General features: G+C 42.6%; 1 protein-coding gene across 2 annotated transcripts in view; it reads right to left on the bottom strand.

Annotated features, from left to right (window-relative positions):
• The window catches only part of LOC135255306 (activating molecule in BECN1-regulated autophagy protein 1-like), a 106,436-nt gene that overhangs the window by 47,539 nt on the left and 30,996 nt on the right, over positions 1 to 27,901 (bottom strand). For both annotated transcript variants that reach the window (XM_064336296.1, XM_064336298.1), the window contains exons 10-12: positions 26,528 to 26,608; positions 25,794 to 25,894; positions 4,898 to 5,008 (exon numbers count right to left, since the gene is read on the bottom strand). In XM_064336296.1, coding sequence (XP_064192366.1) covers positions 4,898 to 5,008; positions 25,794 to 25,894; positions 26,528 to 26,608 — 293 coding nt within the window. The remainder of the gene's footprint in view (positions 1 to 4,897; positions 5,009 to 25,793; positions 25,895 to 26,527; positions 26,609 to 27,901) is intronic.

Raw genomic sequence — 27,901 nt, 5'->3', positions numbered from 1 at the left:
TACAGTACTAGTAACTTGAGAGCCAATTAAGACCCAATTTAAGTTAGAATTATAAAAATGAGAGTATGGAGGGGGAAAACAAAGTAGGTCATCTAATAATTTTCCACATTGATAATACCTCCGAGATGCAAAAATCATGATGTTGCCAAACACACAGCTGTAGGCTACATACTCCAAACTCCTGAGACATGAACAGTAAGTGCATAACCTCTCAGTGCTGCATCAAAGAATAAAGCCACATTATAGCACTATAGAATTTTTATAATGTGACATGACAACAATAACACTTGCCCACTTGCTAGTAAAAGCAGGTGCAGGGCAAGTAAAACTGCTGGGCCGCTTGCCCGATCAGTCAAGTGACAATTCAGGCCCAATTCACAATTCAATTTGTTGAAATCTCTCTTTGGCGGTGCTAAGCACAGAACAGCAGAGTTGTGCGTGAGACAAAAAGCAAAAGCCAGACATTACAGATCAACAGTAATATCTGTGACATTAGCTAGTAGCTTTTGCTTTAACCTTCCCAGGGACGAGTGATGAGAATTAGCTCAAAAGGTACCTCCAACACATTTACATGAAATGCTGATAAATGTGCACTGTCCCCATTAGGTCTTTGTATAAATGAACGCTGCCCCTGCATAAATGAAGTTAATGAACAGAAAATAAATGGAAATGGGCGTTTTCCTGCATAGGGCAATCTATGTGCCAAAGCAAACATTTGTGAGCGCCAAAAAAAAAAAAAAAGAAAGAGAGAGAAAACAAATGATAAAAATACAATTTGGAATATTATCTATTTAGCAGCACAGGGCAGCCCTGTGATAATCAGAGAAAAGCAAAGAGAGCGTGAGAGAAACAAGACAGCACGCTCGTGGACTCTGTTGGCAGGATGATCACATGCAGGGAGGTGTGGCTTGCTGGTGTAGCCACCCACTGATCAGAGCTGTGTAGGTAAGGGGCGGGGAGAACGCAAAGGCAGGCAAAATCCCGCTGTACTCTTTAATCAGTGATGTCAGTGTTCATAATATTTTAATGCTTATCATCAGGAAACCTGTTCTATTGTTTTGAGATGGAGGTCGCAATGGGTTGCTTGTGCAGAAAAGTCATTTTTGTCAAATCAGACAATTGAACTGTGGAGCCTTCATTTTCCTCAAAATCAATTTTAATTAAAATGAGCATATCTTGCTGAAAGGTTTGGAGAAGAGACATTAATAACATCACAAGGAGGTTGAGATTCTCATCTTAACAGCCATATATAAAACCCAAAAAGTGCATCTGGGTCAAAACGACTCAAAACGATGGAGCAGGCCACGCCACACTTGATCCAAAATGTTAGCTGGATGCCAATTTTAATCAGTAGGATGACAGCAGACTAGTGAAGAAGGGAAGCACCAAAAACCCCTTTCATGTCATGTGCAGACCAGACTGACACTTACAGTGCTGTGGAAAAGTATTTTCTGATTTCCTCTATTATTGCATACAACAAATACTGCCCCTTGTTGCCAACCTCAGCTATAAATAGACACACAGATGCATCCTTCACTCCTGCTTTAATTTCCATTTAGACAGCGTTCTGCCATATTAGAGCTGGCTGCACTTACAGTGCCGTGAAAAAGTTTCCCCCCTTTCTTATTTCCTCTATTATTGCATATTTGTCACAGTGAACAGTTTCAGATCTTTAGACAAAATTTAATATCAGACAAATGAAACCGGAGCGAACAAAAAATGCAGTTTTAAAAAAAATTTTATTTATTTATTTGACAAAAAAAAGTTATCGGTCATATTACCCATGTGAAAAAGTAATTACCTCCATAAACCTAATAACTTGGTTGCAGCACCTTTATTAGCAATAAATGCAACCTATATTTTGACTATGTCTTATGTCTTTCACGTCACTATGGAGGAATTTTAGCCCACTCTTATTTGCAAAAATGCTTTACTTCAGACAAACTGGTAGTTTTTTTTGTTTTTTTTAGCATGAACTGCTCGTTTCAGGTTCTGCCACAGCATCTCTATTGGGCTGAAGTCACAACATTGACGAGGCCACTCCGAACGTTTATATAACTGCATAACCCAATTTTACTTCAGCTCACGGAGAGGATGACCAGACATTCTCCTTAAGAGTTTTCTGGTACAGAGCAGAATTCATGGTCCCTTCAACAATGGCAAGTCATCCACATCCCCGAGACAGCGAAGCATCCCCACACCATGACACTGCCACCATGTTTGACGGTTGGTGACATGTTCTTCCTATGAAGTGCTGTATTTGCTTTATGCTAGACATAATGGGACCCGTGTCATCAAAAAAGTTTCACTTTTGAATCATCTGTGCATAGAACATTATCCCAAAAGGCTTAGGGATCATCCAGGATCCACTTTTTTGAAAATGTGGCACAAGCATTGATGTTTCTCCTGGTTAGCAGTGGTGTCCGCCTTATCCCATTAATCTCATTTCTGCCTCATACTTATTGTGGAGTCATGAACACTGACCTTAGCTGAGGCTAGGGAGGCCTGCAGTTCTGGGATCTTTTATGACTTCCTGGAAGAGTTGTTGCAGCACCCTCGCAGAAATTCTGGCAGGCCAGCCATTTCTGGAAGGATTAGCCACTGTTCCAAGTGTTCTCTATTTGGCTCCCACTGTATTTCCCCAGAGCCTTGGAAATGGCTTTTTTGTAACTGTTTCAAGACTGATATATTTCAACAACGCTCTTCTCGTCTCTTCTGGAATTTCATCTGATCTTGGCATAGCGTGCTTGTAGAAGTGCTGATGGTTCTCTAGATTCAATATGAGTGAGATTTAGATTCAACAGGGCTGGCTGCAATCAAGGCTGGCAGTGTTCAAGCAACTTAATCTAATTGCTAATTAAATTTGGTTATTTGATTGATTGCGTAACTAAGGGGGAAATTAACTTTGAACATGAGTGACATGGGTGCTTGAAAACTTTTTTCATTAAATAAAATAAATAATAAAAATTAAAAAATTATTTTTTTGCCTTTGTCTAATATTACATGTTGGCTAAAGATCTGAAATGATTCAGTAAGAAAAATAAGCAAAAATAGAGGAAATCATGAAGACTGTACATGCTCATTTAGAAAGCAACTCTAGGTCAACGGGGACATGACATAAGAGAGGCTTGTCAAAGAGAGATCGAACAAAGAACAAGCTAGGGGAAGAATGGCCCGCAAGATTCTCTGCATAGGTCCATTCTGTGCCAACAGAGCAGGACAAATAACATCAAGAGTTATGTAATGTAATGTAAAACCTGTGCTTATGGTGCTCATTTTTTAAAAAATTCAACCATTACAGAGGCTCTTGATTTAATGAAGGCGTAGGCATAATTCACCTGAATTACTCAGCGACTTACTTTCCATTTCACAGTTCAGTCTTTGTCTGACGGGGGCACCGATCATCCGAAGCCACCGCACGGCGGTGAACCTCGGCCGAAAGCACCGGAGACGCCGGCGCGGGCCTGACAAAGGAGCCGTAATTTCCGAAACGCTTACAGATGGCGCCACGGTTCAATTACACTGCAAAATCTAATCTAATAAGAGGCATTCGTTTTCATCAGAAGCCTAATGTAAGACAGGGGATTATGGTTTTATAACTGCAACCCCCCCCCAAGGTTTCCCAAATAGCGTATCTTGCACAAACGCGACGCTTTGTGAGAAATATATCCTTGCTCTCCCCATTTGATGCGATTCATATTTTCCGATGCTGACTGAGGTGATCGGGAGGAATGCAAGAGGCTTCTGAGAGAAAAAACTGAAAAAGGCCATTTCATCGGAAAATAAACGTAGTGTCAGAGCACGCGGTAATTGCAGTGGCGAGGCGCGGGTTTCGGTGCGCACAGATCTATGACAAACAATAACACGAGGATGTGAGCCCTGTTTCTAGGTCAGGCTTGTGAAGAAAACCTGCCCGGATGGAATTCCATTTCCACTGGGAAGGGGAGGCAATCTCGAGCATTACACACGCGGTGATTACGACGTTATATCACTCAATGCAACAGCGCTAGGGTGAGTTTAACCGCAATCTCTTACAGACATGCACGGAGCTCCTGCCTTTTACTGACTGGACTTGACAAGCACGAGCAAAGATCTCGACAGAATGATGACTTTTGAACGCTGAAGTTGCAGAGGAAATTCCACCGTTGACCTTACGACGCGAGATCGATTCACGACGGGTTTCACGGCCCGAGGCTTCCAGGAGGACTCGAGCGGCGAAGCGTTGTTCTTCACTTCCTGCGCGCTGGGATTTTTACATGAGGAACTGGGTCACTTTGAACACACGGCTCACCAGGGATTCGCTCCACAGTTCAAACAGCGCAAATTATTCAAGACAAGCCAGTCAGCACGAGGGTAGGCTCTGATATTAATAAAATACAAAAAAAAACCTTGTTGAGAACATCTGGAATTCCCACCCCATGGGGGGTTTCGAGCCCCATTCATCCCGCTCACTCTCCCTTCCCCATCACACACCACTAGTCAAACAGCCTTGGATGAATGGCAGATTGGGTCTAATGATTTGAGGATGGAGGGATATTTGGAAGGCTTGGGCTGTTGGCTTGAAATTAAAGCATCTAAGAACATGGACTCTCTGCCAGGATGGAGGCATGGTTTACAGCACACATATACCAGGCGTAATTATCCCTCACTCATCACTCTCTATATATGCATCATAACATCAGCCTGCCCAGGGACAGCAGATGGAAATTAGCAATCTAGCTAAATCTGGCACATTTACATCGCATAATAGTGATGTTGATCAATGTGTATTGTCCCTGTCAAACAAATAAATAATAATAAATAATGATAAATAAATAAATAAATATTGTTTCAGTGATTATTAAGCCTACACATAAAAACAAAATCCTAGCCAAAGTGGCAGGCTACACAGGCTTACCGTTACTGATCTCAGGGAGATCAAACTTGGTGAAGTCCCACCACTGGAGCCGGTAGGTTGTGTTGGCGATGTTGCTGGCCACAGCGGACTGGCCATCTCCGATCACCGCACCTGCAAGGTGAGAACAAAGACATTTAGGAGATGAACAGTTGACTGGGAGGCTGCATGGAATAAACAGGAGGGTGGAACACTTCTACAATCTCCATGACCATTGACAGCGCCAGTGCAAACGATTCTTTACGAGTGACCGCATTACATAAAATTTGTAAAACATACTCCAGTGCTCAGGCAACATAACTGGATCCAATCCATTTTCGTTTCGCTCTAACAAGAAGCAAGTTGAGATTAAAACACCAGTGACAAAGACACCGATGAAATACGGGATGCGAAATTCAAGACTGCAACCTTGTTTGGAATTACCAGGAAAACCTCATTTCTGCTCATGTGAGGAATACAAACAAAGGCAAACAATAAAATGTTTCTGCCTCCACAGCAACTGAACAGGTGACGGTGAGTGATAAGGGTACCAGTGAAATTTTCCATCTTGCAACTGAAAAGGAAAGCCCTCTATTCTTTTGTTTATCACAAAAGCAAGGGACAATGATCAACCAGCTATTCAAACACATCCACACAGGTATGGAGAGAGCAATAATGAACTTGCTTCCATCCTTAACTTCTATAATTCCTCCAGCAACATCACTCTAATAAAGTGATGCAGAGACAGGGCAGTTCTCCCATGCTCTCTCCTTTGGAAAACACAGAAAAATTATGGAGATGCAGCTTAGCTTTTATCACGGGTATCAGCATGGAAAACGCCAGCAATCCCTGTAGCTACCACAGATTAAAAAAACCTAAAAATGTTAGCGAGGCCCCAGTCTGTGTACCTAGCTGTAGGCATGGGAAACTGTCAGGAACCCATCATTGCAAGAGCACGTCTGTCAAACAGCAGCAGCTGCAAACTCATAATGACCATAAATGGAGCAAAAGGCACATGGGCTCGAGTTTGGACTTCGTAAGAAATATAAGATGAGTGAAAGGGGAAACAAATTCAGGATAAACACCAAAGATCTTAAAACACAGAACAAGATTGACAAGTTGCCAATATTTCGTTTCAGGCTCCAGAAGATAAAAGGCAGAATCGGCAGATGGAAAAAAATTGTTTAACATGCATTTGTTAGTTAGGCTTACATGACATCAATTTTATCAAAAAATTACAGCCACTGTGCAGAGCTTTAAGGATTATGTGCTTTATTTGTTTATTTTCTTATCTCACTAACCATGAAAATAGGCTAAATCTCTTTCAAGACTGCAGTTTTCCTTCTTACAAGAAAATACACAGCTGAACAAGTGCATCATTTTGCAAATTCATTCCAACTGTCAAAAATAAGAACAATTTGACTGCTGGGTGGCTCATTCGGTTAAGGCACCATGCTGTGGAGCCTGGATGAGCCCCATGGTCTTGGATCAATGGCCAGACTATGCCAGAGCCGGCTGCAGCCAGTAGTTCCATAAGACGACGCACAACTGGTGACTGTATGGGCCTGGGTTTGGGAGGGTTCAGTCAATTAGAGATCTGCGTTTCATCTCTCATTGGTTTCAATGGTTGCTGCAGTAGCAGATAACTGAACATTCCAAATTAGGGTGTGAATTGGACATTGGACCCATAAAATTGGACCAATTATTATTATTTTTTCACGTAGGCCTAATTAACTAAAATAGAGAAAACAACTTTCTCTTTGTTTGAAAAGCTGAATCATGCAAAAAAAAAAAACTAATATTGTACAAAATCCTGAACAGGCTCAGACAATTGTTTTAAAATGAAATACATTGGACATAGACATAACAAGGCCACTTACAGTACACAGCAGCTAATACTCTCAATATCCTTAAAAATATCTGACAGAGACTCAGTCACCACACCAAGTGGAGAAAATAAACAGCTGAACGAAAATACGAATAAAAATAAAACTGCGCTTGTATTTACACTACGGGGTTTGCACTAATGGGTGATACTGATCTCCAAGAGAGAAATGTACAGTTTTTCTTAGGCTGCAATAGGTCACATTTCACCGGTAAGCAGGGGCCACCATGGCCAACCCGCAGACAGTGAATTTCAGGGCTGGCCATCAGGTTTCAGGGCTTGGGGAAACTGCGGCGGCGGACGCTAGGCTGTAGAGCGTTTCCTCTGGACCATATTTGCGTACCCTGATCTCGTCACTCACAGGCATTTTGTTACCAGCCAGCACTTTCATCCCACGCATCAGAGCTGAAGACCCAATTCAACTGGATCACCCCAAATGGAATCACTGTCGCTAGGAAATCTATAATTCCGATTGTGCATTCCATTGCAAGGCAATCTGAGGGAGTCAGGAGCTACGGGTCTGAACACAGTGAATACTGCAACAGATTAAATATTTAATAATTGACAGCATGTAGCATATACATAAATAATGAGTTTCTTTGTTATTAATAATAATTATCATCATAATAACAACATTTCTTGTCTCTCATTCAAAAGCTCAGCAGTATTCCAAAACAGTTGTTCTGTGTATGTTGTGTATCTGCTCAGTATGCATTAAGCTAAAACCTGTCAGATCACCACATTATTCAAAAAGCTCAGCTCTGAGCCTTTGTCGTCTGAGCCCTGAAGCAAGGGCAACAGATCAACGGCGTACTTCTCGAGGCTACCTCGGAGCTACGAGGGAGAGCATCGCATTAAACTCCCGGGGAACGCTGGCAAAGGCGTGACAGCGTAGAAAGAGAAGCGGCAAAAGCTGACGCGTCGAGCTGAGGGACGGAGACGAGGCGAGGAGGCGTCCTTCCTGACAGATCGAGCGAGGGGCTCTCCACGCCCCGCCAGGCACCGTGACAGAGCGGCGGCCTGGGGGCGCTCGCACCTGCTCTCCCGTCAAACGGCCTGCCCCGCCGCACCTCTCCCCTGCTCCCCGTCAAACCAGACAGCGGCACTCTTTGGCCTCCGCCCACCTGTAAAGCATACCACGGCCCTTGTTCTAAAGTTCAGCTGAAGAACCGGTCAGCATACGGGACGAAATGTGACCTCATTCCCCATTTGGAAGTCTATGGTACGTCGGACAACCTCGCACTGCTTAGAAAATGTCTCTCAATCAAATGCAGAATAAAATCGACCCACAACACAGCAGAGACAGCGGGACAGGAACCACCATGCAGATACTGATGAGAAGGAATCTCCCAAATTTTCTGCTGTGCTACCCCGTATTTAAAGAAGCGAGCAACTCCCTTTAAGGTGATTGCCACCCTACCATCATGAGGTGATAAGTCAGGGGTGGGCAATTCAAGTCCTGGAGGGCCAGTGTGTATGTAGGTTTTTTTTGTTTCCACCAATTACTACAGCTAAATGAGCCAACTGGCCGTATACACCAACATTGGATCGCTCGTAGATTAGATCAAAGTAAAACGTTTCATACAGAGACACAAGAACGGTCTACGGCTGCCATTCATGCACTTATCAACATAATGCAGCTAAAATGTCAGATGGCGTAAATGTTAGGGCTCATTATATAATTAAAGCCCAAAGTTGGCATGAAAACCAGAAATGAATACAGTCCCCCGTTGCCCACCTCTGCTATAAATAGACACATAGATGCACCCTTCTCGCCTGCTTTAATTTCCATTTAGATAGAGTTCTGCCATATTAGTCCCGGCTGCACTTCCTGATTTCTTATATTACTGCATATTTGTCACACTGAATGGTTCCAGATCATTAGACAAAATGTAATATTAGACAAAGGAAAACGGAGTAAACACAGAACACATTTTTAAAATTAGAATTTCATTTATTTAATGGAAAAGCTATCAAACACCCATATCGCCCATGTGAAAAGTATTTGCCCCCAGTTACACAATCAACCAATTAACCAAATTTAATTGATAATTAGATTCAGCTTATTTAATACAGCCAGGACTGAATGCAGCCAGCCCTGTTGAATCTAAACCTCACTCATTTTGAACCTTAGCACTGCAGTGAAGGAGTCACCACCAAGTTTCTACAAGCACGCCATACCACGATCAAAGGAAATTCCAGAAGATGAGAAAAAAGTTATTGAAATATATCAGTCTGGAAAGGGTTACAAAGGCATTTCTAAGGCCCAGGGACTCCACTGAAACACAGTGAGAGCCAAATGGAGAACACTTTGAACAGTGGTGAATGTTCCCATGAGTTTGCTGCCTCAGGACCAGGCCGACTTGCCATTGTTGAAGGAACCATGAATTCTGCTCTGTACCAGAAAAGTCTTAAGGAGAATGTCCAGCCAGCTGTCCGTGAGGTGCTGCTGATGCGTAATGGGGTTATGCAGCAAGACAATGATTCACAACATAAGAGAAATTCCACATCTGAATGACTGTAAAGAAACAAAAGTAAAGTTTCAGAGTGGCCTAGTAAAAGTCCTGACTTAAACACAATAGAGATTATGTGGCAGGACCTGAAAGGAATGGTTCATGTATGAAAATCTACCAATTTGTCTGAATTAAAGCAGTTCTGCAAAGACGGAGCTTAGCCTAAATTCCTCCACAGCACTGATATCAAATTACAGGAAGTGTTTGGTTGCAGTTATTCCTGCAAAAGGTGGTACAACCAGTGATACGGGTGTTGAAAATGAAATAATAATTTTAAAAACGTGTTTTGTGTTTACTCGGGTTCCCTTTGTCTAATATTGTATTTTGTCTAAAGATCTGAAACCATTCAGTGAGACAGATATGCAATAATAGAGGAAACCAGGAAGGGGCCAAATACTCCTTCCATGGCACTGTACCTCAGTCCAGCACTTAGCCTCCAGTCTGCATGTCTTAGATAGCATAATTCATGAGCCAAGTGTGAAAAATAAGAACATCCTCCATGGATCCCGCAGTGAAGAGGAAGGGCTTTATCCCGCCTCAATGTGTGCAAAAAAGAAGTGGAAAAGCTGGGAAATTTCCACTTCTTTCCATCAGTGACATTCACCAACTGTTATGCCATTAGTCTGGTTTGACAGTCCCCTTAAGTAAACACTAAAAGCAATTAGGAGAGAGAAAATATTTCCCCCCCTTGGCAGGCCCAAGGTGGCAAGGCTCCCCTGAGAGTGGCTTGAGTGTTCCTGTACACTGAATGTTGCTAGTGCTTGACATCTCTTCATTAACAGCCACCGGTGGCCCTCACCGCCAAAGCACAGCCAGTTTTACCTGCCAATCTCACCGCTCTGTAGTCCTCTGATTGGACGAACGCCGGTAAGCTCCAGCTAAATATAGCTTGGCCCATTTCGCATTGGATGCTAAAGCAAAGCAAAGCAAAACACAAAGAAGAAAACAAACCTAAAAAAGCGGCTTTCCCCATGCGTGCCCCGATATTAAAAGGTAGAAAACAACCTCAATATAAATAATAAATAAGGTGAACGCCAGAGCACAGGAGCTACTGTGAAGTCATGAAAACCATTCACAGATCGTGTCATTAACCAACAAGCTATCAACCTGAGCAAATTATACTGTCCTATTTAAAATGAAGAGTGATCAGGCTTTGTGTCAGCAGCATGGTGCTGGATTTAAAAAAAATAAAATAAAAAGACCTTGTTACCATATCTGTTCCTTTAGATGTGCCTGTTTAAACAGAGGAGCGTTCCACACTGAAAAAAATTATAGAAGCAAACTGAATTTGGTTAAATGAGCCAAAAAGGCAGATTGCTGATTCCTTTGATGTGTGATGAGGGAGATGGTGTCCAACGAAGAACAGCTCTAATGGCCAATGCGTTCCACAGTGCCAAACTGGGATCAATGTGCTATGTGTGCAGGTAAATGAGCAGTACCTGTGTGAAATGATGTCATTAAGGCATACTAATGCGTCAGCATCTGCATCCCTTCCAAAAGCACAGCGATCCATTCTCATCCTACGCTCACCAGAAATCACACTTATGGTCTCAACGAGCGGGGGAGACTATACCTGACAAAGGAGCAGTCTATGTATCCAGGAACGTGTGTGAGAATTGGACATCTGAGTCCTTTACCCATTTCTCAGAACAAGCAAACCAAATTGAAGTGCCTCAGGGGGTACTGGAGCCTATCCCAGCGAGCATTGGGTGAGAGGCAGGAACAGGACAGGTCGCCAGTCTATCACAGGTGATATCCTACTTTGTAAACCATCTCTCTTATTTTAAATGTTTCTGACATCATTGACATATACATTTCAATGGCTAATATAAACAAATTAGGTGATAATGGACATCCCTGTCTAACCCCTTATTTAATAGTCTACAAGAACTCTTCAATTACAGTATAAAAATCCAACTACAGAAGGAGCTCCCAACATTACAATAATGGAGATATTAACAGCAATAAACAGTATATGAGGTGTTCTTTTTTCTTTTCATAAGCTTACATAAATATGCCTTAAACCTGTATATCCGCCTGCAGATAGCTGCCTAGTTTTGAATAATTCCATTAATATGATTTTAGTTCATACATCCAGACATTTTGATAGGACCTGTGACAGCATAACAGGAAGAGAGACAGCCAATTTTACAGATGTGCAGGGTCCTCTTACATCCTGTTTCCATAACGGTAATATTAGTCTTTCCTTCAGAGTATCAGAAAAATTACCTTGATCGCTGCAGAAATTGAAATATAAAAGCAGTGGTATTTTAATTTCAGCAAAAACTCGATTGGAATGTCATCTAAGCCAGGAGATTTACCCAGTTGGAGTGAACAGATTGCAAGATGAAATTCCTCCTGTGTGATCAACCCCACACAGTTATCTAAAGAAATAGCATGTCTGTTCATAATTATGGCAGTTACCAAGGAAGAAAGCGTTGCAGCTGAATGCAGAACAAGGAACAGGCTGTGCCCTTTAATGAGAAGATACCTTTAAAATATAATTTATGTTCTTGGGCCACATGTGGGGGAGATTTCGTTTGATTTCGTTTGATTTTCCATCCAACTTACCCTCTTATTTTTGCTATGATACTTTAAAGAGGAGTAAAAAACATAATTTACCAAGTTGACTTTTTGTTTCTAGTTTTGCTTGTTATCTTATTCATGATTCATGATTTAGCAACTTGCCGACATTTACTGAATACCGGAGAGTTTATGCGAATCTCATCACCTTACTTTTGTCAGCTGCACAAGTAGCAAATGCTCCTAATGTGAGCATTTGTATTGCTAAACTAATAACTAAACAGTAACCCTTGTCTTAATCTGTCAATTAGTGGTTTGTTTGGAATAATTTGCAGTCTTCATATCCTACTGACTTACAATAGTACCATTAATTCATTAAAGTATTTGAATGTTAATATGTATTTACAAACAATGTGGTCTGGTTATTCCAATAAGATGTACTCTACTAAAAAGAAATGCAAATTGATGCAAGTAACTCTTAATTAAATCGTCCGTGGCCCTTGTTCCAGGAAGCAAAATTACACAGCCACCAAGCGCTTACACAGATTAGGCCACAATTCTGAGGGAAAGTATGTAATTAAGGATACCTACATCAAATTAAACTGGCAAACAATATCACTCTTAAAAAACATTTTCACACAGTATCTTTCCTAATGTAATATTGCAATACAACTCGTGGAAGGCTCATTTGTTCCAGCTTCAGGGGCTGTTTTGCCCTCCTCATCCGGTGCTCCTCAATGCTATAGCCTAATTCACATAAACAAATAAAATCTACACACAATGGCTGCTCTCTCCCCCCTTAATGGGGGTGTAATGCTCTCTGTAATATGACTGGTTAATATTTTTTTTTTTTTTACCTTAAATAAGAAATGGCCTCCATTCAAATCGGAAATTGACTGATATATATTTTTATTCCCCTTTGACATCAGCACTTTTAGGGCAAGTGAGTGGTATATGCTGGACTGGACTGGCAAATGATGTCATTGTGGTGTTCTTAACCCCCAAAACACCCTAGGGCACATGGCAATTTCAAAAGGTCAGGAAAAGAGTGCCTTTATGCCCAATTCTTGAGACATCTCCATCCGATTACTGTTTAGAGCAGACGGTTCAGGAAATGTCACATTGGTTTGGCCCGTTATTAGCATTTCTGAAAGTAGGACAAGACCTCTTAGATCGTTAACCGACGGAAGGTATAGCACAAAGCATGTATGACTGAAGGACAGAAGTGGCATTCATTCTGAGGCACCCAAGCATTTTGAAAGGGTTAACAGTGGGAGATGACTGACATACTATGGTGTTTTTATTGACCAGAGTCATTGCTGTATAACCACTGGTTACTGATATACAAGGAGAAACCACGATAGAAACAGCACTCCCAATGCACTGAGGTTTGAGCCATTGCAGGTCCTTGCAATGCATATCATCTACCTCTACAATGTTTGAATTCAGGTCTGTCAAACCAGGTCTGAACCAGGAAGCAAACTTGTCATTGCAATAAAAGTCCAGCAGTGGAGGATATCATTTTTCATGACTCAAATGTTCCCAGGGTAAGCGGGAAATGGGGTGGAATAACAGTACCTGGAAGAAAAATCCTTTCAAAAACATCACTACTTGTTATACATCCCTCCAGTAGTATAGCACTATTGACTACCTATAAAATGCAATCTGGATGGACGGCAATATATCGCCAAGGAATTGAGTTTGATTATCAACAAAATAAGCTACAGAGATGGAGCCGTCTGCCGTCGGCTGTATCACTGGGGCCCGATGGAAAAGCTGACAGAGGGCCATGCAGTGGGAATCAGACTGGACAGGTACAGGGGGCCTGATTGCACATTCAATCTGGCTGGAAAAATGAAACAAAAGTACTACTCTCAAGCTTGCAGTACTGTTCTAAGCAGTGCAAAACCAGTCCAAATAACAAAGGGAAACATGCGTCTTCAAGATTAATTGAAATTTGAGGAAAAGAAAGTCATATAGAAGTACCAACGCTGCACCCCCAAGTACAGTAGTCTACTTTAAAGGGTCCAGTGAAAATCAAGCAAGACAGTGAACAAGAAACAAGTTTAAAAAAGGCAGAGGTTAAAAGGAGTATCACACCTCCCATTTGGCTATGAGAAGGCGTGTCCACAAGGTGGCTGCGATCGAGTCACTAGTAAATAACTATACAGAGAAGTCGTGTGAGGGGTCCCCTCTGAATCTGTGGGTTCCCTCCTGTGAGCCTGATACTGGACAGTAGAGAGCTGAGAGATGTACAAATTCACCACTACAAAAGCCTCCAGCAGAGATTTAGACTCCGCTATGTCTGGACATTAAAACAGCAGACAGACATCACTCTGTCCCACCACTACGGCAGGTGTTCAAGCCTGGCCTCCAGTGATCCATCCATTCATACCAACGAGGGAGACCATTAACCTCTTCGCCTGAGCCACAACCAATTAACCCCAATGCTGATGGGTGCACCAGGTGGCCATCAATTCAGAACTTGAGCACAATAACAAAGTTTGATTTCAATTTAACAACAGGCAAAACTGAGAGGGTCTGACTTTACTGTTTTCCATCAAACCAAGCAGAACTCCTAGTGATAGCCATGTCAAACAAGCTGACTGGCCCACAATGGCAGAGAATAGCAGGTTTTAAGCTCTGTTGGTGCGTACATATTGGAGATGCACAGGACTAATCTGACAGAAAGAGTCTTTTCAAAACCCACTTATAATATGACTGGTTTACTTCATCTAAACTCCAGAATGCATTACCCTTCCATTTCTTGGAGGACTTCACAGTACTTTCTGTTTCTCTAATTAAAATAAATCCCTCTCGCCAGCTACACAACAGAACACTTAGCACGCAGACATCGCACACACATTGCCTGATTAATGCAGACAAGCATGCGAAAAAGCTAAACATCATTAATTACATCATGACCAATTACTGTCACGTTCTGGGACTGCCACAGCCAGCAAAATTATTATGGTATTTTCTTATGGTATGCCTGTCTTGCTATAAGTCTGTAGGAAAGACACTGAAAATGAGAAACATGACAGAGGAAAGGCAGGGAACAGGTCCTAATCTAAAAGCGGAGAAAAACAGCATTTGTACTACTGATGAATCAGAGATAAATATAAGAACAAGTCCTGTAAGGCAACAACTGTCCTACATTAGAAAGTGTATATGGATCAGTTACCTAAAGCTACCTCTACACCATGGGGGGAATTCATTTGAAAGTAAAAACAATTTAACATATTTATAGACTACTAACAGGTTAACTATGGCAAACTATGAAAAAAGATATGTATTATGTTGAAGCCCACTAGCGAAGATATTTTGACACTATACACCCAAATCAAAATGCCATCCAAAAAAAGACCACTAAAAGAGCAAACATGCCCTCTATGGTTTTAAGCCAAGGTTAAAGCATTTCAAGAAGTTAAGAGTTTCTGGAGGACCCTTTACTACAGAAAGTTATGCTCCCCATAGACCCATTAGTCAGGTGTATTCACCTGAACTTCTGACCCAAATAAAGAGAAACATACAGCAAAAAACAGAGGTACCATGTGGAAGATGACAATGAGTCAAAAAGGTCCCATCATTAAAGACAGTTTGGTTTTTGTACAATTTTACATGCTCTTAAAAGACCAGAAACATTACAGTTAGGCTTTAATGAACAGTAGAGTCAGCTGGACAACAAGGTGCTATAGCTTCCACCCACAGGGATTCTGTCGGACTTAATAACCCTCTCAAATGCTTTTGCGCAAGAGACAAGGACCTGATGCGCTGCACAACCACCCTTCCCTCTTAAAAAAGGTCAAGCTCATTCGTTCATGAGAACACTCTCCCGAATATTCCCGTGCAGGCCCTAAGGCTTGAATTTTAGCATAGCTCTATGACACTGTCCGAATCCCTTCATGCCACTAATACAATGGTCACCACCACTACGACTCGAATAAGCACGACTTTAAAGGTTCGAAGGCAAGATGGCAAAAAGCCAAGGGCAAAGAAAGATTAAGTAAAGCGCACTTCTCCAGAGCAGGGTAAATTTAAAAGCAAAGTCTGCAGCAGGGCATTAGCTGTGCTGGCCTCCCTGCCTTTCCAATGATGGACTTGCTACTACGCATAAGGCATTCCTCTGCAAAGAGCGGTGCTCTTTGACCCAAAAAGACAAATTACTTTGATTTTTTTGTTTGTTTTTTCTTCCTGACCAGCACAAGAAACATGCCTGAGTCTGCACTCTCTTAAAGTACCAAACAATATTTTCCCTAGGGAGCTCCAGCATAAAACCCCCTACTGGTTATGGCTTTTCTTCATACCGGCTAGCACAAGGGTCAGTCCAAATGAAAGCAAAGCCAGGTACTCAACTCACTAGCTTTTCGTATGCAAGAGCCTCTGATGTACATTACAGTTAAAATGTTAATAATTAAAGTGTGAACAATGCACAAAACAGAACAGCAATGTGGATTTATTAGCACTACACACAGTAGCCTGCATGGAATGTAAATAATTTGCATTCCTCAGGAAGCAGCCAAGTTTTGTAAGATGTTGTGAACACCTACATGCATGAGCATGCATAGCCCATTTACTATGAGCCTTTTCAGTTTGCTTTGATAGTTTCCGTCAAGTCACCGCTATTCGCTGTCTTGCTTTTTCACAATGTTTGCACTTCATTCTCTACTGTCGTTCTACATTTTGCCTTACTAAGATGCCCATATTCTGGCTGTAAAATGTGTCGCCTGTAAATCTTAAAAGGGCAAACAGTGCCATTGTGTGTCATATGCAGTAAAAGGCAGACCTATCAAGGTTTGGTAGTACCCCTGTGCACAGCTCCACACCGCAAGTATATCCAGAAGAACTTCTAATGCCAGAATTCAAACGAAGCTCGCACCCAGCTGACAGTGGACGGCTCCTTCATAACAGCAGCCCTTGTGCTAATGAGCGAGCTGATGGCAAGTTCTAAGCCTCAGTTTTTGGGCAAGTGATTCGAATCTAAATTACTTCCCCCTAAATGGTTTCCTAGCAACCTTCAAAGAAAGAGATATGCCCTGCTGGGGTACAGAGGGTAAGAACACGAAGGGGTATCACACAGACATGGCCCATTCAGAAATATTTATTTAAATCCTTCATTTTCAATGGTGTTCACACACCGGTAAGACACAAAAGCATGGACTGAAATTCAGGGGCAAGATGTCTGTTTTATGTCTAAATAGTAGGGGAAGACGTCTGGCTTATGCTCCAAGCACTCTCCTTCAGCATCTCTCTCATTGGACAGTTACATCTGCAGACTCCATCTAACAAATATGAACAGGGTGTCAACAAAAATGTTTTAAAATTAATTAAATTAAATTAGGAAGGACAATTTCCAGGAGGTGGTAATTAAAATGTTCACAAGCATGAATGGAAAATTTTAGTAGACAAAAATTATGCTTATGATGAACTCTGACAGCTAAGAAACATACCATCTCATAAATTACACTGGAGAAAGGGAAGTTCGTTCAAGAATTCCATCCAAGCTCTCAGGGATTGGTTGATATTCTAAGCAGCAGGCCGACGATCTCAGAAGAAAAGGGTCATTTTGTAATATATTTAGCTTGTAAATTAGTAACCATTTTTGAAAATAGTTTGCTATATTGATATAAATAGCTGATCAAAAAATAATTATTTTATTGTTGTCCACTGAAGAGGATATAATTTTCTAAAATGATCTTAGTTATGAAAATGGCGACATATTCTGAAATCACAGTGCGTGTCAGAGTTTGGCTATAAAGTGATAACTGCAAACAAGGAAAACCAATAACACAGCAAACTAAGTCACAGCACATTTCTGGGTAGCTGAAAATTAGATACATTTAGGGAAGGTCAACAGAATAGACTATTTTAGAAAATGAATAAAAATTCCCACCAGTTGTGCAAAGACAAACAAAAAAGCAACTTTGTGAAAAAAAGCACAGAAAAGGCTAAAGCTAATCTGCTCCTGAGGCACTAAATAGCATCAAAAGGAGTGGCTGTCCACTCGAAAGTCGAGCCTCGGACCCACTCCCTCTCTCGGGCAACGTCATCTCATCCAGAGGCGTCCCGCGACCCAGAATGCAACACGACCCATTTGCAGTCTCTTCTGTCCTTAAAATGGAGCTCTTCATAAGTCACCGGTTCTGGGCAGTACATTACGAGTGCAGTTCAGTAGAGAGTGTGGCCCCGCATAGTAATAACAGGCTCTTAGCACGGCAGACATGCACTTGCTTAAGGAGAGCTATTTGGAACGCGCTACAAACAAAAAAAAATCCCCCCGGCAAAATCAGAGCTGTAACAAGTTTTTTCCTGATTGCAGGACTGATAAATTTTCTCAACAGGAGCACAGACTTCAAACATACAGATAGGGGGACAGCAAGGAAGATTCCAATTAAAAATATATTAATTAATAAATGTCAACACAGAGTAGTCACTCTGTAAAAAGTAGATTATCTCAGATCCTTCCAGCTCTGCTCTCAGGAATAAACCAATAATACGAACAGAAATAACCTTTAATGTACCCAATCAAACAAATGTGCATTATGACCATTTGATCGCCTTTAACGTGTTTCCTGTCATCACAATGGATTGCATCCATGTCACAGCACACTATGGGGACCACATTAATGAACACAGGCAAGCCTGGAGCTTAAATATTATTTAAACCTTGGTGCGCTGCCTCACAGGCTTGATAACTTGATGGTACAAGCCCACCCATGGTTGTCAGCCAAGCTAATTAGCTCCCTGAATATTCATCTCGCAACAATTCACTTAAAGGCCACTGTGGCATCCCTTAAGGATTGCGTATTTGTGTGTGATCATTCGTGCAAGAAAGAAGTTGCTAAATATTTGATAAGTACTGACACCAAACGCTAATCCAGTTAATGGGCCTTCAGATGCTGATTTAAGCCCAAAGGCTTAAATCCAAATTCATTCAGCATTTGTCCTTAACTTTGGACTTACGATTAAATGCAACTGATGACCGATGACTCATTCTCCACAGACAGTTTGGTGAGTTTAGCAATCACCAAAATGAATCCAAATTGAGCTTGTAAAAAAAAATGCAAGGATCATTTGCATTAAATCGTAATTCAAAGTTACGGACAAATGCAGGCCTGGTTATAATTCTGGACCGATCAGACACAATGGGAGCCCACATAACATCTCATGTCATTCAATCTAATTGCTGTGGCACCATTTAGGATACTCCTATCCTCCTGAAAATCTAAAACTCCACTGAGCATGCTAAACAAAGTATGCTACATGCTAGCCCCAAGTATCTTTGCTGCATTCCCCACAACAACCCTCTGATTTATTACTCAATGACAAACGGATCTGAATTCAGCCTAAGGAATCTCTGAGGATGAGTGAATGAACGATTGCTGAAGAAGCGTCAGTGAGCAGCTGACAGAAATCTTGCTTTGCTGAGGGATGAGCAATTCATTAAACTTCTGAGGTTCTGAGCTTTTTGGCTGTCAACCAGTCAAGGAAGCGCAGATATTGCCCTGAAGCTGTTAGCGACGCAGCAGAAAGTGGGAGTCGGAGGGAGAGGCATTATGGAGAGCGCATGGGGCGGAAAACGGAAAAGAGCTGGGGGGCTGAAATGCAATGTACCCCACAGAAACACTGAAAAGAAACACAACGTGTGACCGGCTGCAAAAAAAAAAAAAGGCATACAAAACGCAAGGAAGCCTTTCACTGTAATTTTCCGGCGTTTTAACAAGTGAATGATTTCACACAAAGCGTTCTTGCTCTTCACATCACCGTTATGCATTTCTGAAGATTTCAGCGGCGCAGAATCGCCTCAAATGTATGCGGGAAAGTTTTTTTTTTTTTTTTTTTAATTATACCTTCTACATTTCAAATGTAAAAAAACCTATAGAAAAGCAGCATAAAACGTGTAATTCAGAGCAAAGCGGTGGAAAACGTGGTTGTTGGTAGCCGGAAGCGTACTCGAAGAGAGCAGAGGAGAGGTGAATACGCACAACCAGCAGAGAAAGCGTTAGATCTTCCCCCTTCGCTCGCTTTGTCAGAGAAAAACCTTCATCTGCTTCTCCCAGCTGCGTACTTATTCCCCGCCCCTGAACGGTCGGATTAGCGTTTGGCTCGCTGTGGCCTGCTGGGGGGGTTCAGAGGCACTGGGTCCGTTCGCTGTGAAAGTTCTCGGGAGGGATACTGAGACCAAAGCCTCGGCCTTCTGTCACAGAAGACCGAAGATAAAATTTATTAAAACTGACGACTGACTTTTATATGGCTGCTGGTCTCCACACAAAAGAATGAGGAAAACAGAAACGGTTTTACATTGCCGGTGCTTCCTGCTCACAAGCTAACAAAATCAAAACTGAAGTCAGGCAATTACGGATTTACTCATGCATAAACATGAGCAGGTTATTAGAACGCTTTTGTTTTTCCATATCCAACAAGAACTTAAAATGACTTAAATTTGGCCAATTCAGTGCATTTCACATTGTGTTGCATTGTGCGTAGGGAGCCTCTTCAGATAGACAGTAATTGCACAAATGACAAAAGGCTATCTGCGGTCTGCCAAACTTTGAGAACAAAAGAAACCGACGAAAACAAAGGCTGCGGAAGTGGACTTCAACGCGGAGCGCGGTCATAAGCCCGTCCCTGAAACCTCTCTCTCACCGCTGACTGAAGGGTCGCACCACAATCTCCTCCCCGCGCCATCTCATCGGTGCCGTCACCCCTGTTGCCAAAGGCCACATCGCCGTGGAGATGGCTTCCCGGGACCTGGCACCCGCGATGCGAGCGAGCGAGCGCGGCGGGTCCCCGCCGGCATGCTAACGGTACCGCGCCGGTGCGGCGGCGTTCTCTCGACGGCGGCGGCGGTCTCGCCTGTCACGTCTGTTACGACGGGAGCCCCCGCACTTCAGAAGCACAAAAGAGGGGAAAACGGCAACGAATAAGAGCTCCGCTAGCAGCGCGGCACTCTGAAAGCCTTTCCTGCTCTCCAGGCTTAAACGGAGCCAAGGATATTCACCTCCAAGTAAATCAAGTGCCTAGTCCTACATTTTTTCGCATTTTCTTTTACAGATATTTACAAAGTACCAGTCGAGCTCGTTTTGTAGAACACACTACTCACAGGTGCAGTATCTCACTCAGAACAAAAAAAGGCTTTTGCACAACACTCTTATGATCTTAAAAAATGCAGCAAAAAATAAAATAATATAAGAAATACATATCTATAAAGATTTATATTTCTATTTTTTAAATTCAATGTCAGCCCTTTAAATGTTAACACATTTTTAACACTTTAATACTCAACTCAGATCTACACTGGGGCTGCCATGTTCTTTTTCGACACAGAAGAATGAGGGGAGACAGAGACTGACAGGGCTCTTTTGGGGGGCCTTGTGAAATTCTCCACTTCTGCAGTGTCATTCGGTTTTTTTTTTTTTTCCCCGTGCGCCTCGTCTGCTGACGGTTCTGCACGGCCGCGCCCGGCCATTCTGTTCGCTGCATTTTTTATGCGCTGGCTGGCGGATCCCCAGGAGTCCGGCAGGTTGGTGGAGATGAAAGAGGAAGGCTCAACTGGCCTTTACGAGCTGTGTTCCCTGTCAACGTGAACTGGCTGGGGCTCTCAAAGCTAAGTATGAAGAACACTCTGGTAGCACATCGAATTCCATTGTTCTGTTATTCGCACTTTAGTGACCGTCTTCAACGTACCCGGCTGAATTTGCTATTGAGTTCGATATGAATACATGACAATATCCTGCAAGATAATTGCTATATGTGAGGGATCTGGTTGCGGTCATTGCAATTAAATGGAAATTATATATTAAAGGACATTCTATAATGTGGATACATCTTCATTAAAGGTCATGCTTTTACAGCAATATAATGACACCATATTACTGACAAGGTATTCGTAACTCAGCTCTTTCAGAAAGAAAATTGTGCAGTACAAAACAGTGCACTTCAAAGTGAAGGACAAAGAAATATTGGTGGACTAATGAATCAAAAGCAAAATATAAAATAGACACGAAGTACAGATCTGTTAATGAACAGAAAAGAAATTCACCATAAAGAATAAATAGATGAGGTATTGCAATTTTCCAGGAAATAATCTCTAAACTCAATCATCTTTTCCACAAAGGAAGAATGTGCACCATCATACAATGTGCTGCTGTTGAACAGACTGGACAGAATAAAGCACAAGGCCTTATTAAAACTTCAAGGTGAAATATTGCAAAATATGTGATCAGAATGTTCTCAACTGAACATTCCAATGCTGATGTAATGACCACTACTGGTAATAGAAAACAATGGAGTTCAAGAACACAGACATAAAAAAAAACTAATATTCAAAGGGTTAAGATCATAAGATCAAAATATCCTGACAACACCTTTGCATGGTGTTACCATGCATTGAAAATGGAGAAAAAGAATAAGGGAGCTGGACTTAGAGAATGTGACCAAGCAAACAATCCGCAAGATTGTTCTCACTTGTTCACATGGCCTCTTTCTTTTATTCATGTGCATAACGCAGAAAACACTGCCAAAAGCTTCACCTCCACAAACTCCTGACGAAACAAGATGCAAAGGTTGAAATCGCAAAATGCCAAGAGCCTAGCTGTGTTTGAAATGGCTTCCATTATATTTTGCAAAAAGCATCCCTTAGAAAACTTGTTTACAGTGGAGAGCCTTTACGCACTTTCTGATTGTGGCGTAGTACCATACAGCCAATTCTAAAGCACACGAGGAGATAATATACTTGCGTTTCCGTGAGAGGGACCAATAAGCATCAAGGGTATGACTTGTACTAAAATGTCAGCGCGTGAGTCAGAATCACTCACAGGAAGAGACACTGAAATAGCCAGGCTGCTGTTGAATTAGCACCACACATTTAGAAGAGCTGGGCTATTGATCCAGCCCGAAACTCATCAGAACCTGAAGACTAATAAGGGCTTATGTAAGTGCCGCCGAGCTGAAGCCTGTGATATAACACACTCGAGGGGGGTGGTACAGAGTTTGGATGGTGTTTGTGCATTAGGTGCGTTGGCAGCGCGTGGGAGAGAGGGCGAGAGCGCTTTTTCCATTGTTGCGATTTGCGCGAGTGCCTTCTGGCTCGGCCCCAGCAGGCGGTTCGCAGACAGGAAACTGAGGCTGGGGTACTGCTACTGCTGCACCTCCCTCCCCCTCCAAAGTTCCTGAGGAGTTAAGTCCAGTGGAAGGGGAGGTGAAGGAGAAATGGCTGCCAGTCGCTTCCAGTTACGGGCCAATGACAGGCGAACGTGTTCGGCTTGCGTGTTGACTGAGCCGTTTATTTCGGGTTGATGTTCTCAACCGCGCCAGCGCCTCCCTCCCAGCAGGGCGTTTTAAGGTAGATTGCCTTCGGTCCTGTCCAACTCCGCTGCGGCTGAACTACCACAGCGTGCGTCCACTCCCCTCCTCGTGAAAGGTTGACATCAAGTTCCAAGATTCGCACACCGTAGTTCTGGGAAAAAATAAAAAAGGGTCCGGCCACCTCACTGGCTTCTCCGTTTTCCCCCGGTCGAAGAAACGTGCGCGTTTTATTCAGACAGAGTGAGTAGTGCCCTCTGCTGGCCAAAATGATCAGCACCAAGAAAATCGATCTACGGTAGATATTGTTTCACAGAAACATTTTTCTCGAGCAATTTGACTTTGCACATTTATGCAATAAAACATGCCATGAGGGTTTTCTATCATTTCAGCAGCAGGACATACGGTCACGATTGCAAACTGAGACAATCCGCATGGCCTCAACACATAACACGTAAGTGAAAAGCTTACAACCTCAGGCCCAAGTTGAACCACGCCTTGCGTAAGAGCCAGACCTTACTGCCTCCACCCGCAGGTCTGACAAATACAAGATAACAATAATAAACTCTTTTTCCCTCCTGTCTTTTTTCTTTTTTTAAGAAAAAATATAATATATGGCAACTCTACATAGAGCAGAGCTATCCCTGAGCTATTTCAAGGCTGGGAATGAATCTCCACAGACTGCAAAAGAATCACAGTATCTCAGAGGAGTATGAAAAGGCGTCACTTCCTGTCTTTGGGAGCTCAAAACAGCTCCCGCAGTCAAAATTTCTGATTACAGTATTCTTTTCAAAGGTCTATTTTGTCTATAATGCCTCGAAGTACATTTACTGCTAATAGCTTAAAATTGCTGCCAATTCAAATCAACTAGGTGGTTGCTTTGTTATTTGAATATGTTTTTTTCCTCCGACACACCACATTTTGAAAACAATGTACAGCTCTCACAATTCGGTATCATTTGGATAAAACCAGGGGGGAAAGTATTTTTTAAGCTCATGCATACACAGCAATACTTACACCTCTACCCCAACCCCCACCCACACACACACACACACACCACTTAACAATCACAGTGACACACTCTGGTGTATTACCATAGAGCTTTCCAAGTAAAAAGATCCTTTTCCATTGCGCTTCCGATGCAAAACCTGAAAAATGTGCAAAGTGCTCGCACGGATATGCCCTGGTTGCCCAGGGATACGTGAACTCCCGGCTGGAGAACCGCGGCGCATCGGGAGAAACTTGGGGCCGCGTGATTGCGCTTCACTGTCGAGCCGAACAAAAGCCCTGTTCCAACAGCTCTTCATTGTTTCGAGAGGGGCGCGATTAGTGGCGGACGTACGTTGTGACACAAATTACAAAGGCTGCCTGCCGGCCGAGGGCTTGCTTGGTGGCAGAAGCGGTGCTCTGTCACAGCACGTTCACCCCGGGCAGGCCGAGCCAGTCTGTGCCGACTGCAAATGCCTGGCTGTCCAATGACTGCGTTGTTGCTGTTCTTGTTTGTGTTAGTGTTAATCGGTTTATCCTTCAGGGTCCAAGTTGAACTATGCGGTTGTTCCCTGCTCTGGGAACAGTACTTCTTTCTAGGGTTTTCGACACACTTGTTCCTGGTTATGGTTATACACTTTGTTTGTACGTCGCTCTGGATAAGAGCGTCTGCCAAATGCCTGTAATGTAATGTAATGTAATGATGGTCCTTTCTTCTGGAACCGGGAACCAAAAAGCACTCACCTACAAAAGTCAGACTGTTTTAACCTTCAGGAGCGTGATTTTTTAAAAATCCTCTCTCTCTGCACTCGAACGGTGTGCACCGCGTGCAAACACAAAGCAATCGGACAAAACCCAGAATGCCAACCGCATATGATTAACAAATATTTCAGAAGCTGAAGGATGCTGATAAATATAAGGATGATTCCTTTGTAACTGACAACACGTATTCAAAGGCTTTTGGCAGCACGAATTCCCACGAAGCCTGGGATAAAGCAACGAGCGCAGCACAAACAACACAAACACATGAAACGGCAGTTGGGGCTGAGGCTTCTGCGACCGCATAGCGGCAAGCCACAGTGTGTCTTCACAGCACACTCTGTGCCTGTCTGAGCAAGGGAGGCACACAAATTATTTCTGCAGTTTCCACATAAAGCATGATAAAATGAGATCATTTCTAACGGAAGGAGGTTAGAGGAGCCAGAGTAGAGCAGGGCTCCTACACGCCTTCCACAATCAGCACTTGGGGAGAGACAACAGTGCGATGAAGTCACACTCGAGAAGCAAAGATCAGCGTTTCCCATTTTCTGTGGAGAGTTTCCAAAAGCAGATATTCCTGAATACACGTGCTTGTGAATAATATTCAAAACATGTGGGCAGTTGGGGCCAAAGGTGATTAAGGTACCGAAGCGTTAAAAGCGATTTACCGCGAGACAACAGCTCTTTTGAGAAAATGTGCATAATACTGGAGTCTACTCAGAATATGCCAGCCAAAAAAAAACGAAATATGGTTGCACTGCAAAGACCTTCTCTTCAAACGCCTACTTACAAAAGGTGTTTCAGTACACATGCAGTGCGTGTGATCAGCTTGACAATGTCCTTCAACTTAAAGCACCGTGACAGCAAGTGTGGGAAACCCCACCACTACAGTGGTGCTTGATTTGCAGGATTATCTGGAAACAATGAACAGTGCTGAAATGCTGCATACCTGCCAGGACTCGATTGACAGATGAGTGAGTGGCCAGACCGGGCTGGCCTCTCTCGTGGAAAATCCCGGCATAGGGCAGGTATTCCGGTAACAGGAATCGCCTTACAAAGAGAAAGGAGGAAGACACCACTGTCACAGAGCTGTATTACAGAAAGGAGGACCATTGGACAAGCATATCTTAAGCTGACAATCTATTATGGACATACTAGCATGCTCAAGATATTTTTTGTATGCAAAACCCACTCAGTCATGTGCATTCAATCAACAATGACTCAGACATTTCCTACAACACACTTCAGACACTCAACACACTTCTGGACTGCCACTTTGTGGCAAGAAGAGAAAGTGTTTATTTCACCCTTTTTGTGAAAGAGAATATTGTGCAAAGTTTACTTTTTTTTAAAATATGGTCATATTTTACTGAGGAAAAACTTCAGTAAACTGGGTATTGAGAAAAGTTGGTCTAGCAATATCCACTTCTTTTATGTGATGAACTCTTGTCAGGGCTATTTTAAAACCAAAAATAATTGTGCAGCAAACATGCCAAGGCTACAGTTTGCTGTAGAAGGATTTAGGACAGCACTGTACATGAGAATTCGTGATTCAATGTGTCTTTAGTGCCCAAAGTTTGAGAGGTTAGAAGAGTTCTACAGTCAGTCACGATGCGGTGTGTGGCTTTGACACGTGTCATTCTCATGCCATGGCTGTGTACGAGGCAATCCTGTCTCACTCACCGAGGAACAAAGCGACCCAGAGACGGGGCGGACATGCGAGCATTGCGTGGAGTTCTGTGTCTTGCCCGGTCTCCATTATCCCTGTCGATAACACACAAACACACAAATGCACAAAAAAATCAGAGAAGCAAAAGGCCATCTCTAAGACCTGAATGCAGAAAAATGTTTCTGAGAAAAGCAGCGTGACGTGTCAGCAGGTCAGCGAAACAACTGCTCTCTAAGTCAACGCCATCTAGTCCTTTCATGCCTTATTTTAAGCCCATGGGCTGTGTGTGAAAGGTACAAGAGCAAATAATCCTGGCAGATCTTATGATAAACCAATGAATCCAGCTTTGTTTCCGCCTCATCTTGGGCAAGAACAGATACATACCACAGAGAAAAATGTACGAAAATTCTAACCCCCAACAAATTTGATGGAATTATGCTGAAAGTGCCTCATAAAGCTTGGCAATAAATTCAGGTGCAGTGCATCAGTCACAAGGCGGAGTCAGTCACAGAACTAGTAATAACTAGCTCATACACGTGGATAGAATTCTTGTGTAAAATTCTCACGTAAAATTCTTAACATATTATTGATTTACTGTGGTAAAAAGGCATCTAACAGCTATGAATTTCAACCAGGTGCAGAACATCCCTGTGTATGTAGGATGAAGGGGCAAACTGGAGAGACTAATTTTATTTTTTTAATGATTTTTTCCCTTATTTAGCGCTTCCATTTGGAATGTCCAATAGTGTACACAGTGCTTGTGATGCAATCTCCGCAACCGACTGAAGACAAACACGCGCTCTCCTTCAAAGCAGGCGTTGTAGCCATTTGCAACCCACAAACTAAGTTCGCATAAACATGGGTCAGAGGAAGACCCTTCATTTGTAGCTTTAGCCAGCAGACCACAGGTGTCCAATAAATCAGTGGAGGTCGCTGAAGAGCAAGGAGATCGAGACGCCCAGTCGACTGAACCATCCCTCAGCAAATTATGCACTGTACCCTGGGGCCAGCGGCCACAGTTGGTACAGGCAGAGTATAGATTCGATCACAGATCCTTGTGGGAAAGAGAGGCTTTTTTCATTTCACTTTCAACAGAAGGCGCTTACAAGTATACAAATGGCATGATTACGCAGTGTCTCCAGGCTAACAAATGAATCAATATTACACCCGAATTAAGGGGTGGGAGCACCACGATCATTTTTTGTACACTCCATACCTTGAAGCGTGGTTTAATATAGCTTCAAAACTATGTTAAAATGTTATGTTTCAAACATAATAAACCATTCCCCATTTTAGCATTTCAGTTACGTGATTGCATTTTTCCCCGTTTATTGTGTTACTCAGTTTGAAATGTATGATAATAAGTAGGCTATAGCATGGCAAAGCTT

This window comes from Anguilla rostrata, chromosome 5 (assembly GCF_018555375.3).
Source record: "Anguilla rostrata isolate EN2019 chromosome 5, ASM1855537v3, whole genome shotgun sequence".
Taxonomy (NCBI): Eukaryota; Metazoa; Chordata; class Actinopteri; order Anguilliformes; family Anguillidae; genus Anguilla; species Anguilla rostrata.
The sequence above is the reverse complement of the archived record's forward strand: the minus strand, read 5'-3'. Positions and strand labels throughout refer to the sequence as shown.